The sequence below is a fragment of the Tachypleus tridentatus genome, chromosome 5 (genome assembly GCF_004210375.1).
Source record: "Tachypleus tridentatus isolate NWPU-2018 chromosome 5, ASM421037v1, whole genome shotgun sequence".
NCBI classification, from domain to species: Eukaryota; Metazoa; Arthropoda; class Merostomata; order Xiphosura; family Limulidae; genus Tachypleus; species Tachypleus tridentatus.
In genome coordinates this window covers 36,599,096-36,614,699 of record NC_134829.1, presented here as the reverse complement: position 1 = coordinate 36,614,699, position 15,604 = coordinate 36,599,096, and the positions used below count along the sequence as shown (strand labels likewise).

Genomic DNA, 15,604 nt, shown 5'->3' with positions numbered 1-15,604 from the left:
TTACTGTTCGTGTTAGGATAACTTTTTTCATTCTTCAATGAACTAATAAACATCGAACACTCAATTTAACTCTGGGATACTCTTATTTCATTGTGAGACCCCAGCTGATTTCACGTGTTGAACGTAGAGTCAAGGTAAAAGTTTCCAGTGCTTTCTGTCGCTTTTTTTGCAACTGTGTAAGAGCACACGAACATCGGAAGTCTCTACAATTGGCTGTTTGGTATGTGAGGGCGGGAAGAAGAGGAGACAAGTGGTACCACTTGGTTGAAACCCATCAGTATCAACAACTTCCCGGATGAAGCTATAACGTTGCGGCTGCCTGGCTCCACATCTTACTGAACCGTCAGTCTGTATCGAAATATCTCTCTTCTCGCCATTTCAGTGGGCCAAAGGCCGAGCGCCAATTTGTGTCAATGTAAACTTCATCAATGAATTAGTGTCTGTCATCTCAGAGCGATCGTATAGCAGATTCTGTTTTTATCTGAATTACTGGTTTTACATACAAGACAGACAAGCGCCACAAAACATAATCGTGGCGGCAAACAGCACGAGCGTCTATAGAAAGCTGTCAGCCAGCGTTAGTTAAAACCTCGAGACACTGGCTGCAGAGTGTTTGTTTTCAAGCTACAAGCATGCTCCCAGAAATGTTACGAATATGGTGAATACTCGACAAGAGCAATGAATTCTATGATGCATTCGAACAGTGATATACTCTATCCTCGTTTCAGGCAGCATACCGATCACTATTCGAGTCCCGTGATTTGTCAGTCTCCTTACAGTCCGCCCCTGTCACATTTCTCAGTTAAAGACATGGTCAAACCACCTTACTCCTACATTGCCCTTATAACAATGGCAATTCTTAACTCTCCCGAAAGGAAGACAACACTCCGTGGAATCTACCAATTCATAATGGACCGGTTTCCCTTTTACCGTCAAAATAAGCAAGGCTGGCAAAACAGTATTAGGCATAACTTGAGTTTAAATGAGTGTTTCCTCAAGGTTTCTCGAGAAAGTAAGAAGCCAGGAAAAGGAAGTTATTGGACTCTGGATCCAGACAGCGTGGACATGTTTGACAACGGCAGCTACCTTCGAAGACGTCGAAGGTTCAAGAAAAAGAACGTATCTCTAGAGAAGGAATTTAATGAAGAACCTGCGAAGGTGTCTGAAGGAGAAAAAGAAGAGAACCGTACAATAGAAAAACAATCACGTAAGACTAATATGACACCGAGAATAAAGAATTCTGTGAACTTTAGCAGCAAGAATTACGGCAGTGAGGAGGTTATAGTGGTTAAAACGTCGAAGACGAAAGATCTGCTCACTTCTCGATCTTTCTCTTCACAAAACAATAAAAAAATATTCAAGAAGTCCAAATACGAAACCTTTGGGATTTCTTCTTGTATGCAGCAAATATTAAGAAACTCTAAGTTAGGAACGAAACTCACTACTTCCTCAGATAATTCAGTGTCACTTAGCAATACCTTTTCGGATCCTTTGGATCCTTCATGTGCTCGTGATATTTCTGCGAGCATCTTGTTGTCACCCAGAGAGTCCGTAAATTCTGTCCCGTGGGTGACGAATTCAACAGCGCATGATGAAAGTTTAGTTCCGTCCTATTGTCGTAAGGCCATATATTCATGTGACGAACTTGGTGAGTATCCTTTCTATGGTGATTCTCCTACGGTTGTGAACCATAACAGTGCAGTAGCGCCGAGAGCAAGCCGCAGTGAAAACAGCAGTCAACTTCCAATGTTTAAGAACTCAGCAAGTGGGAGTGAACTGTACAGTCAAACGTTTGCTCGCTGTTTTGGTGACAGCAACGGTTTGCTGACCAGAATGCCCGCCCAAGAATCATTCGGGTTCTCGGAACGACAGTCGTCAGTTTCGAACCCGTACTATACCTTTTCTCCGATACCTGAACCTACTGTCTCCGCCAGCCAACTGTTATTGACAGAAGCTTTTTCAGCCATAGACGGGAACGTGTATGAAACACGGCAGTTTCCAGTCACCACAGCTTCAGTTAATCCGAGCTGCCAGATGGTTTTCACCAACAGCACTGGAGACTACCCAGTCAGAACTCAAACATCAACATCTTATGACTGTTGCATGGTTTAAATACGACTGATTTTGCAACTTTTTTTATTAGATCTGTAAGTATGTAAAACTTGCAGTTTAATTAGCATATCCGCCATTTTGAACTAATTTCTAACAAACAAAACAGTAGAAGTTGGACAAGATAGCGACTTTTTTAAAGAGTTTTTTGTTTTAAACGACCCCTTTAAAATGAAGAAAATGTAACTGAATTTAAATTTTAAGAAAATCACGAAAACAATTAACAGTGAAGAATTTAACTGATATATTTTCTACTCGTGGTAAAGAAAAAACAATCAATGCATATATACCATAAAATGATGCTAGCCCTGATGTGCCAATGTAACAGCTATGTTTTGTGATAAAGTAAGATAATATTTTACTTAAAATTGGATATTTCATACAAATCAACACAGTGTTAGATCATTCTTTTAACACTGCAGAGAATCTTAAAAGTTCAAGCTTTTATGAAGTCGTATTTATTATTTCAACCATTGAAGTACTTAATACAACTGAAACAAGACCGTTGGTTGATATGAATTTGCTGCTTCTAGAGACAATGTATTTTTCAATACTTATCATACAATACTTTGTATTTTTGTCACATACCTACAGACGTACGCAGAATCTGTGCACTCAAAACATAGCACTAAATAATCAAAGATTTGAGCTAAATAAAGAAATAAGAAAACTCAGAAGAAGGGTTACGTTTAACGATCAATTACTTGGTGAGCGACTCTTTCCAAAAAACGGCATCTCTTCTTAAATTTTATTTTTTTCTTCTTACAATATTAAATTTCCCAAAGATTAGTGACTATGCGAGACCCACGATTTTTATAATATTTTCAGTTATTAATTTCGTTTCGTGTTATGTTAACTGATCATTCACATTTTACACGTCGTTTTTCTGTATCGTAAAGCCTTTCATTCGCAGTTATTTAATCCCCCGCTAGTACAGCGGTAAGTCTACGGATTTACAACGCTAAAATCAGGGGTTCGATTCCTTGCGGTGGACTCAGCAATTTTAGCCCGGCATGGCCAAGCGTTTTAAGGGTTCTACTCGTAATCCGAGGCTCGCGGGTTCGAATCCCGGCCGCACCAAACATGCTCGCCCTTTCAGCCGTGGGGATATTATAATGTGACGGGGAATCCCACTATTCGTTGGTAAAAGAGTAGCCCAAGAGTTGGCGGTGGGTGGTGATGACTAGCTGCCTTCCCTCTAGTCTTACACTGCTAAATTAGGGACGGCTAGCGCAGATAGCTCTCGAGTAGCTTTGCGCGAAATTCAAAACAAACAAACAAACAAATTCTGAGTTTTCTACTTGTGGTATATAACTTACGTCATCAGGAACTAAAGCTTTGAAGCGATGTCTTTCATATACAATAGACTTTGCTGTATTACATTTAATTACACCCTATGGAAATTCACTATTTTTCTTTCATAGATACATATAATTAAGATTAATAAAACCTTTTTTTTTCGTGTTTTCAAAACGCTTAAGTTAGTTATTGTAGTTAAGATTTTTACCTAGAAATGTTAAGCCTAAAGCTTCTTATATCAAGCATAAAAACAGTTTTTCTTTACAACGTAATAATAAAAATATTTTTCTTGTTAGTGAGCAGTAGTAATTACAGAATTAAATGTATATATTCTATTCTTCCCAAAAGAAACTTCCTGCTCACAAAGAAGGTTTAAAGTTATGAACTAGTATGGACAGTTTAGTTTCTGTTTTTGTTGTGTTTTAATTGAAATGACATGCATTAAGGAAAAACAAAAAGCAGACCGTTTTGTATCTTAAGATGACAAAAAAAATAAACTTTAACATTTTGAAAAAAAACTTCTTTTGTGGTCAATACGTAATATCAAGACCAAAATCTGTCTTTTATTAAAACCATATTTATTTTGTTGTTTTGTTTTCTTTAATTTACAAAGCGATAAGACGTTTCAAGGGTAATACGGAACAGGTACGTTATCTTTTTATTAAAACCATATTAGGTCCGGCATGACCACGTGGGTTAAGGTATTCGAATCGTAATCCGAGGGTCGCGGGTTCGAATCCTGGTCGCACTAAACATGCTGGTCCTTTCAGTCGTGGGGGCGTTATAATGTCACGGTCAATCCCACTATTCGTTGGTGAAAGAGTAGCCCAAGAGTTGGCGGTTGGCGGTGATGACTAGCTGCCTTCCCTCTAGTCTTACACTGCTAAATTAGGGACGGCTAGCACAGATAGCCCTCGTATAGCTTTGCGCAAATTTCAAAACAAATAAAAAATATTTATCAATAACATTTTTTTTAACTGCAAATGTAAGGTTGAAACCTTTTAAAAATATGAATATGTGTGCAGCTTCAGCTATAACTGTGCTCCGTGTTTAACAATAAAGAAAATAATGAATTAAGGTCATACTATGTTTCTGTAACTAAATTGTATCAGAATTATTCCTTTAAATATACATGGTTTCTCAACGAAGTGTTTCTTTCATTAAGAATACTTTTTTAAAAGCCTAATTTCCTTTAACGGAGAAAAATATAAAACCTCAGTGGTTAACCCGTCAAATATACATAACAATAAGATTTTTCGGTGAATAAATTTACCTGCAGTCATAACCACATGAGTTTATAAATTTGCACACACGTATTCTGATCAAACGTGAAAAGCACAATACACTAAAACAGGCATGTTACTTAAGCACACTCCAGTTTAAACTTTGAGGACTTTATTTGTTCGTGTATATTCGGATATTCGTGCAAAACTACCTAAAGACTGTCTGTTCTGGCCGGTTGTAATTTTTAAATGATATATTAAAAAAAAAGAAAGATATGAAACAGCATCCTCCGCCAACTTTTAGGCTACACTTGCCATGATGAGTGAAGAAGACTTGATATTTTCTGACAAATATGTTTTCAAGAGTGGTTTTTACTCGAAGGAAAAACATTAAGATTTGCAGAAAAACATCTATTTAAACTAACACAGTCATTATAAAATACATATTTACAAAGAAAGATGTTTTAAATCATAACAGTCGTTCTGAAATACATATTTGTAAATAAAAATGTTTTAAACCATAACAGCTATTATACAACACATGATAATAAACAAACATATTTTAAACCAGAACAGCGGTTATAAAATACATATTTACACACAACCACATCTCTAAACCATTTGCATGTTTCTAAATTATTCCTATACATTTTCTACTTAAAACCACACATTTTGAAGCTTTAATACAATAAAAACGTGTAAACATTGTACTTAATTGTTTCAGCTAGTTTAAACAAGTTTGAAGAAAACCGGACCTATTTACAAGTTATCCAATAGTGCTTGTTCTTTAAACTCTGGAAGAAAAACTTCCAATAATGGATATAGTTTCAGTTAGCACTGGATCTTCAATGATTACTTTTGATGATTTAATATATAGCCAATAACTTCGAAATTGAAGAAATCTTCGACCATCAATAAACTTGCTGATTTCTCAAGATTCCAATGGTACTATGAATTATATCTTTAGTAATTCATTATTTTCTTTAATGTTAAACACAACACGCGCAGTATTTCTTGTCTATAAAAATACGAAGTTGACTCAGTTACATTACGATAGTTTTGAATATGCCAATCAGTACAACCGATACAAAGTCGCTGTGGAATGGTGTATATCAAAGTTACCTTGTGACCTCGTTTGGTGTTCATAGTAGTACGTTACCACCGAAAATCTGTCTTTTGGGAAACGTATGTAACAGACTTTTCCGACGCGAAATAGTAATATGTCATGCCACAAAGATGTGTATAGAACGATGATTTAGACTTTCCAATAGAGGAATATTACTGCCCTTTATGACACTGTAAAATATTCCTCAATCTTCTTAGCTCCACCTGTTGGTGTCCCTAAGAGGGAAAAACGTAGCCATGTGATAAGTTGGGTTATTTTACTGGACCTTAAGTTATTCTTCACACTTTACTGAATTTGTCTGCATACAAGTAGTATGTTATTGTTATTTTGAGAGAAACTTTCTAAAAATGTTAAGCAATAAACCATAATGAATACACCCAGTGGAATGTTGTCAAAAGTGATGCCAGCGTATGTATCGAAAAACACAACTACATCAAGCAAACATAACAGTGGTTAGAAAACTACGTTAAAAGATCGTGACACACAGAAGAAACACAAGTAGTGAGAAGAAAGTAAAAGGCTGCATAGTAAAAAATGTGCGTAGACTACAACAGTTTGAGTGAAACTGCACAACGTGAGTTGCTATGGTAACTCTCTCACTCGGAAATCTTGCTTAAATAAAACAAAATGGTAACAAAAATAAGTAAAAATAAGCCTAATATCAACAGAAAGATGTTATTCAATGTTTCTGCCATTCAAAAACCTCAAGTAACACCACGTAAAGAAGTAAAGTCCCAAATAAAACATTGAAGAACAAAGTGAAACGTGGCCTCATAGATGAATTATATCTTACATTTCCTGATGACGAGAAACCAATTTGAAATAAAAATGTATCTCAGAACGACTGACATGGGTATTAACACTTTTATTAATAAAGCAGAGAACAACGGTTCGTCCTCCCTAAGTCATCTTCAGCTTAATAGAGAAGATGACCTGAGAAGGTCGAAATGCTGTTCTCTGCTTTATTAGTCGTTCTGGAATACATATTTTAAACTTATCCTATCAAATGGATGTGTTTATATGTGGCAAAAATTTAAATCATTCTACAAACCAGGATGTCTCACCATCATACAAGCAAAATGAAAGCTTTATGATGGTATGGTCAGTTTCTCTTAACCGAAAGATGACCTAGGAAGGTCGAAACATTGTTCTCTGCTTTATTAGTAAAAAGTGTTTATACCCATACTAGCCGTTCTGAGATACATTTTGCTAGACTTATTATACATACAGTACTGGCCAAAATCTTAAGGCCAATGAGCATAAAGAAAATAATGCATTTTTCGCTGTTATACTCAATCACTTATTTGAGTAGAGCTTCGAAAGACGAAAATAAAAAAAGGGAAAATAAAAATAAAAAACTTTAATAATAAAAATAAATAATAGATATAATTTAATAAAAAATAAAAAATAAATATAATTTAATAAAAAATTAAAAATAAATATAATTTAATAAAAAATAAATAATTATTATAATTTAATAAAAAATAAATAATAAATATAATTTAATAAAAAATAAATAATAAATATAATTTAATAAAAAATAAATAATAAATATAATTTAATAAAAAATAAATAATAAATATTTAATAAATAATAATTATAATTTAATAAAAAAATAAATAATAAAAATAAAAAAATTAATAGGGAAAATATGAACACTATGAAATTAGCCTAAATACTAGCTGGTTAAAAGTCCTAAACAGGGTAGGAAATGTCCAACAAGAGGTCTCAGTAGTGAGTTGCACAGCCGTCATTGCGAATAACTGCAAACATTCGCTTTGGCATAGTCGATATAAGCGTTTGCAGAAGGTTGGCTGGAATGTTATTCCAAGTGGTCAAGATGGCTTCACGATGATCATGCACTGTTTAGAATTGACGTCCATTTCTACAGACCTTTCTTGCCATCTACCCCCAAACATTTTCAATGAAGTTCAGTTCGAGCGAACACGATGGATGGTCCAAAAAAAATCACGTTATTTGCTATAAAAAGTTTTTTGTCCTGCGGGCATTGTGGATTGCAGTGTTGTCCTGCTGAAAGATCTAGTCATTTCCACACAAGGGAAGGTCTTCAGTCAGTAAGAATGCTCTCTCCAACATGCCAGTGTAGCCAGCTGCTGTTTGACGCCCCTGTATAGCCTGAAGCTCCATTGTTCCATGGAAGGAGAAAGCACCCCAGATCATGATGGAACCTTCTCCACTGTGTCGTGTAGAAAATGTCTCCGGTAGGATATCCTTATCGTGCCAGTAACGTTGAAAGCCATCTGAGCCATCCAGGTTAATTTTTTCTCATCAGAAAACAAAATCTTCTTCCACTTTTCTACGTCTCGTATTTGGTGCTTCTCGGCAAAGTTTAACCGAGCTATTTTGTGGTGCGGAAAGAGACGTGGCCTTTGAAGACATTTACGGTGTTTAAAGCCTTTCTCTCGTAGATGCCGTTTTATTGTTCTTGAGCTACATTCTGCGTCCTTAAGGGCCTTAATGTGGTTCGACGATCGGCTGGTGTCTTGCCGGACAACCCGTCGAATCCTCCTGCTCAACGCTTGCTTGAAATTCTAGTTTCGTATCCCTCAGGGTCTTTTAAGAAATTTGCAACAGCAGTTTTACTACGCCCAATCTTACCAGCAATGGCACGTTGAGAGAGACATTGCTTTTGTGGCTCGACAACTCTGCCACATTCAAATTCTGTCAACGTTTTATCCTTTTCCAATGTTTTTACCCAATGTAACACAGGATATGTCAGTGGAAGATGTTGACAACGCTAATGCTTGAAAACAAATGACTAAATTTCGTTACGTGTGTACCGATTAACGCTTCATTTCAGTATGGTCTTAAACTTTTGACCAGCTAGTATTTAGGCTAATTTCATAGTGTTCACATTTTCTATATTAAATGCTAAAAAAGTGTTTTATTTTTTATTTTCCCTTTTCTTATTTTCATCTTTCGAAGGTCTACTCAAATAAGTGGTTGAATCTAACAACGCAAAATTGATATTTTTTCTTCAGCTTCATTGGTCTTAAGATTTTGGCCAGCAGTGTATCTTTCCAGTTTAACTAACGGTTACTGCATTAGGTTTATGGGTATATATATACATATATATAGTTTATGGGTTTATGAGCATGTATATACATCCACAATTATTTGTGGAGGAGAGACATTGCATCTTGCCTTTTCCTACGTCCAACATTTATGGATCGAGATATTTTGAATGATTGTTCTACATTATTACATTAAGATGATTGGAGCTATAGAGGTGAAAATTCGCATTTCAATAATTTGTTTTAAGACAAGTTTTTCAGACGATTTATTCATAAACAAGTGCATTTCTCAACTATTCATCTGTCGACATATGTATTAGACGATTTCTCAGCCATTCATCCGTATACAAGTGTCTTACATAAAGTTTTCCTTGTAAATATGAGCACAAGAGAAACGTAGTTTTCATAAATATGCAACAGCAATATTTTTACATTTAATTATTTCCCAAATTCAATTTTCAAACACGTTACGTTGCTTTAACCACAGATAAAGACCCACACTGTTTGTGACCATGGTTCAGAGCAGGCTAACACTTACAGGTGTTACTGTCCCTTCCTTTGGATCCAGCCCTCTTCGCTTTTAAGTTTCTAGTATTTTAAAAGGCTTAGAAATGTCGTCACGTACAATCAAAAACTATTAGCTCTGAAAATCAAACTTCAGTGTGATACTGCGCTTAAGTGTCTTAGTTTTCCTTTCTCGTTAGGGCGCTAACTCGTAATCTGAGGTTCGCGAGTTCGAACCCGCATCACATCAAACATGTTCGTCCATTCAGCCGTGGGTGCGCTTTATTGTGACGGTCAATCCCACTATTCGTTGGTAAAAGAGTAGCCCAAGCATTGGCAGTGGGTAGTGATGACTAGCTGTCTTCCCTCTAGTCTTACATTGCTAAATTAAGTACGGCTAGCGAAGACAGCCCTCGTGTAACTTTGCGCGAAATTCGAAAAACAAAGAAACAAACAATTCTTTGTCAGCGTTAAATATTTAAAAACATAATGACTTCGTGTATGTATAGTATGTTTACTATGTTAACTGTCCTGTGTACATTAATATATTAACTTATACAGTGACTGCCTGTTTGTGTGCAATATGTTTAGGTACACTGATTTTCCTCTCTGTATTAAATGTACACCTATATATTGACTGTTTGTTTCAGTGCAATAACTTTACCTACACCAGTTTTCTTGTATCGATATAACGTTTATCTACAAAGTAGGTACCTGATGATGGTTGTATGCTTCGCTGTATTAGTTTCACTGTGTCTATGTAACCTTTATGTTTATAATAACTGTCACTATTAGTAATTTGTTTTCGGATTTAGATTATCGAATGAAAAAAATGGAACATTTAAAACAGATTTTTGGTTTAAAAAAAGCCAAAAAGTTTGTATCAGAAACAATAAACGATTAACGATATTATAATTATTATAAGTTTATAGACGTTCTGTAACTGACCTATATAAACCTCCGAGTCGAAAATTATAATAACGTGACATAAGTATAAAACCATACGTTTGCGGATTTACAAAGCGAGAAAACGGGTTTTGATAACTCTGGTGGGCAGCGCGCTAACAGCCCATTGTGTATCTTTGTAACTAGAACTAATAGAAATATTTTCGTCACGTACGTTTAGCCTTAAGAAGCCGTGCAACATAGTAATTTTTTGGTTTCTTCTTTTCATGTTTGTTGTTGTGATGTTAAAACTGTCATATGTTTTAGAATAAAATAAACCTATGTAAATGTATGATCAACGTGTGAGAATAGGTTTAATTTTGTAGCATAACTGTGGGAATACTGAAACACGACATGGAACAAACTGTAATGATCTATTACATGTCACCATGTTAAAATTTCTACACGTACAAAATGCAGCAACAGCTGGCAATGTGTTCAAACTCTGTAACCACAAACGATGTGTAATTTCCGCCGCATCTTTCTGGACTTTTGTCTTTTAATCTGAAGGTGTAAAACTATGTTTAATTAAAGACTACCACAGTTGTCTTAGGACGTGGTATTTGATTAATTAAAGACTACCACAGTTGTCTTAGGAAGTGGTATTTGTTTAATTAAAGACTACCACAGTTGTCTTAGGACGTGGTATTTGATTAATTAAAGACTACCACAGTTGTCTAAGGAAGTGGTATTTGTTTAATTAAAGACTACCACAGTTGTCTTAGGACGTGGTATTTGATTAATTAAAGACTACCACAGTTGTCTTAGGAAGTGGTATTTGATTAATTAAAGACTACCACAGTTGTCTTAGGACGTGGTATTTGGTTAATTAAAGACTACCACAGTTGTCTTAGGAAGTGGTATTTGATTAATTAAAGACTACCACAGTTGTCATAGGACGTGGTATTTGGTTAATTAAAGACTACCACAGTTGTCTTAGGACGTGGTATTTGATTAATTAAAGACTACCACAGTTGTCTTAGGAAGTGGCATTTGTTTAAATAAAGACTACCACAGTTGTCTTAGGACGTGGTATTTGGTTAATTAAAGACTACCACAGTTGTCTTAGAAAGTGGTATTTGGTTAATTAAAGACTACCACAGTTGTCTTAGGAAGTGGTATTTGTTTAATTAAAGACTACCACAATTGTCTTAGGACGTGGTATTTGATTAATTAAGGACTACCACAGTTGTTTTAGGAAGTGGCATTTGTTTAATTAAAGACTACTACAGTTGTCTTAGGAAGTGGTATTTGTTTAATTAAAGACTACTATAGTTGTCTTAGGAAGTTGTATTTGTTTAATTAAAGACTACTACAGTTGTCTTAGGAAGTGGTATTTGTTTAATTAAAGACTACCACAGTTGTCTTAGGACGTGGTATTTGATTAATTAAGAACTACCACAGTTGTTTTAGGAAGTGGCATTTGTTTAATTAAAGACTACTACAGTTGTCTTAGGAAGTGGTATTTGTTTAATTAAAGACTACAACAGTTGTCTTAGGAAGTTGTATTTGTTTAATTAAAGACTACTACAGTTGTCTTAGAAAGTGGTATTTGGTTAATTAAAGACTACCACAGTTGTCTTAGGAAGTGGTATTTGATTAATTAAAGACTACCACAGTTGTTTTAGGAAGTGGCATTTGTTTAATTAAAGACTACTACAGTTGTCTTAGGAAGTGGTATTTGTTTAATTATAGACTACTACAGTTGTCTTAGGAAGTTGTATTTGTTTAATTAAAGACTACTACAGTTATCTTAGGAAGTTGTATTTGTTTAATTAAAGACTACTACAGTTATCTTAGGAAGTGATATTTGTTTAATTAAAAACTACAACAGTTGTCTTAGGAAGTGGTATTTGATTAATTAAAGACTACCACAGTTGTTTTAGGAAGTGGGAAATGATTAATATCACCTACGCTGTACTTCAGACCCATCACGAGAAGTTGCCTCGATAACGTTTGATCTGGTTTGTTTTGAAATTTCGCGCAAAGATACACGAGAGCTATCTGTGCCAGCAATCCCTAATTTAGCAGTGTGAAACTAGAGGTAAGGCAGCTAGTCATCACCACCCATCTCCAACTTTTAGGCTACTCTTTTATCAACGACTAGTGAGATTGACTGAAACTTATAACGCCCCATGGCTGAAAGGACGAACATTTTTGGTATGGCGGGGATTCGAACCTGCAACTCTCAGATTACGAGTCGAATGCCTTAACTACCTGCCCATGCCGGGCCATAACATTTGAACTGTTGTTCTCCGAAACACAAATTGTATACCCTATACTCTCTGCAGAGATAAGATATATCTTTCTGAAAATTAAGCACTGATTAGAAGATACTGATAAACGATTAGCTATTTCTTTTTAAAAGTGGCAATAGTTACTCTGTTAAAAACGGCTTTAACTACTAATTAATTCAATGTAACGTAACCTATAAACTACTAAAAATAACAATTACTATTGATTTGTTAAAGACAAAATTAGCTATTGAACTGTTTAACATAAACTACAGATTTATTCTGCTTAACATTATCCATTTATCTGTTAAAAAGTAACATTAACTATTGACTTATTTAGCGTAAAGTTAGGCACTGACCCGTTAAAAACGTAATATTAATTACTGATTTATTGAAGGCAACATTAAGTACTGATCTGTTAGAAATAACATAAATAATTGATTTTTTTTTAAATGGCATTAGCTATACATATTGATCTGTCAAAAGTAACATTATTTACTCTGTGAAAATGAACATGTATATAGTAAACGGAACAAGTAGTGGGATTAATAAAGTGAAATAATAAAATGTCTATACTCATCGAAAAGTAAAACTAAAAGATAACCAAAAAGCAATGCAATTCTAATGCACAACTGGAAGACAGCTAGTCAACAGTAGCTAACACTAAATCTTGAGTAATTCTGTTGCAATTGAATACTGGAATGTCACTGTCACCTTTGCATGGGTGTGCTATGACAAATGTGTATACATATTTGAAACCCTCGGAACAGTAACCGCTAACCGACGCTTGAACATGAGATAATAAAAAAATAAATACTTAAAGAAAATGTATAACGAAAGATGGATTACAAACAAGAATCGTAAGTCGCCTTTGTTTTTGTTATCTACCTCTGTACCTCTTTACAACATACTAAATTTTCCAGTGACACATGTACCATCTTTGAAGGTTACTAGTCCTAGTACATTTGTGCCGCCCTAAATATAACCGAAGAAAAACTGTGTCAAACCTGCCATGACGAAACCCGAAGATGTAATTAACTATACCTAAAGACTGTATAAAATAAGTAATAGAAGATATTTGCTTTGTTTTATTCATATGACCAATGTATAACTGGCTGTGGGCTGAAAGGTTCGAGTATCCAGAAAAAAGTAGCTTTTTAAAGTCGTTACATGGAGTATTCGCACGCGCAGGAATCCTCACTATCATTCGGTAAAAACGCTTGTTTCGTCTTATTTCCATCTCTATGGAAACTGAAAGCGAATGTTGATATGTCTGACTATTATGGAAAGTTTCTGCCTTTTCCGAGGTTATTTTAGTCTGTTATAAAGGAATTAGTTTAGGGAAAGTAGCAGCTGATATCAAGACGAAAGACCTATGTTTTGGCCTTGAGTCATAAAGCGGTTGTTTAGGTTTTCACTAAGCCTAGATTAAACTATACAGAGCCTATCTTGAAATATTTTGGACTACGTGACAGTTTTGACTTTCTCTGTGCCCGGAGATACTAAAACAGCCAGTTTTCACTGTAAAAGATTTTTTAAAACTTGGCTTTGTTTACTCAGGGAGATCATTGCAGATAAATAAAACAAAAGCTTTATGAAACACACAGCTTAATAATTATGCCGTTAACAAAGAAAGGTTGTACGAAATACTGTTTGTTAGCCAACAACTAATGATTCTCACTATTCTGTTAACAAAAACTTTCCACTAAATACTGCTCTTTTCAGCCAACAATTAGTAATTCTCACTATTCTGTTAACAAAAACGTTCCACTAAATACTGTTCGTTTCAGCCAACAGTTAGTAATTCTCACTATTCTGTTAACAAAAACGTTCCACTAAATACTGTTCGTTTCAGCCAATATTTAGTAATTCTCACTATTCTGTTAACAATAAATGTCCCCATTAACGTTGTTTATTTTGGTAAGCTAACAAAGCGTCAATTTATTTTTACCTCAGCACAAGTCATTATCATTTGATATATATACATACATCAGAAGATAATGAATATTTGTACATATTTGAAAACATAAGGAAATATATATTATCAAAAATATTATAATTCCAGGGAATAAAATGTTCTCATTGAACACTTGCTTCCAGATAAAATTAATAATCAGAGAACAGGAATCAATCTGAGGAGAGAGAGCTATTACTATCAGTAAAAGGGGATTGCATGTATGTATGTTAAAGAAATGATTTATTTGTCTGAAATATATTTACTCTGAAAAAACTACGTATTTCAGAAATAATACCATGTTCTCGTAAGAAATTCGAAAAATGCATTAAAAAAAACACGCAGATTGACTGCAGTTATAATTACCATTTCACTGCAGCACAGTCAAGCTTTCAATTTCAAGACCAACACGTGTGACTGATCTGTTTCTCACGTGTGCTATGAACTAACTACCAGCTAAAAGATCTATCACACTGACATGATGATGTACAGCAGGATGGAGGTCCTTCGACGAGTGTCTTTCCAGATGGGAAGTTTTAAGGCGGTTAAGATAAAGATGCCTCACGTAGGCTAAGCGCAACGATTTACAATACATGTCGAGAGAATGAGAAAACAAAGCAGACCACACACTTGGGAACATCGCTTAGTGGTTCAAAGATGCAGAGAATGGTTTAAGCTGCTATATCAATTTTGGTCATAATTATATACAACGTAAACGTATTGTGTTTTTTTTTTAATTTTTAAAGAGTTAGACGAGAATAGAAATCCCAACCCTTTATCAGTACAGTAAATGAGTTAAACGACTTGTTCAACTTACAGAACATGTGATTAAACTATATGAAATTGTCTGAAAATTATGGAATTATTGAATCAGTCAGAAGTTTCCTACGATAAATGTGTGTCTTGTTTATTATTATTGCCACCAGGGCCACAGTGTCACTTACAACGCTAGAGTCGGGTTTCGATACCCGTTGTGAGCACAACAAAGATAGCCCATTTTGTAGTTTATGCTTAATTACTAACAAACAAATTATTATTATTATTAAACTAATTACCTATACGTGTATTACTGGCTGTGATGTATTTCCATACAAGTCACTAGGCCCAGACCTCGTTTGGCAAATTTTACGAGGTGACAAAATTCCGGAAATATCGATTTGTTTGTTTGTTTTAAA

General features: G+C 34.9%; 1 protein-coding gene across 1 annotated transcript; it reads left to right on the top strand.

Moving 5' to 3' along the window:
* The first annotated feature begins 282 nt into the window (after positions 1-282).
* Positions 283-3,926, top strand: LOC143250947 (uncharacterized). The gene has a single exon (XM_076502176.1). The coding sequence runs from the start codon at positions 679-681 to the stop codon at positions 2,110-2,112; it is 1,434 nt and encodes a 477-aa protein (XP_076358291.1). The 5' UTR covers positions 283-678; the 3' UTR covers positions 2,113-3,926.
* Positions 3,927-15,604: the final 11,678 nt, after the last annotated feature.

Coding starts and splice junctions, on each gene's coding strand:
- LOC143250947 (XM_076502176.1), top strand. CDS start 679: ATGAATTCTATGATGCATTCGAACAGTGATATACTCTATCCTCGTTTC.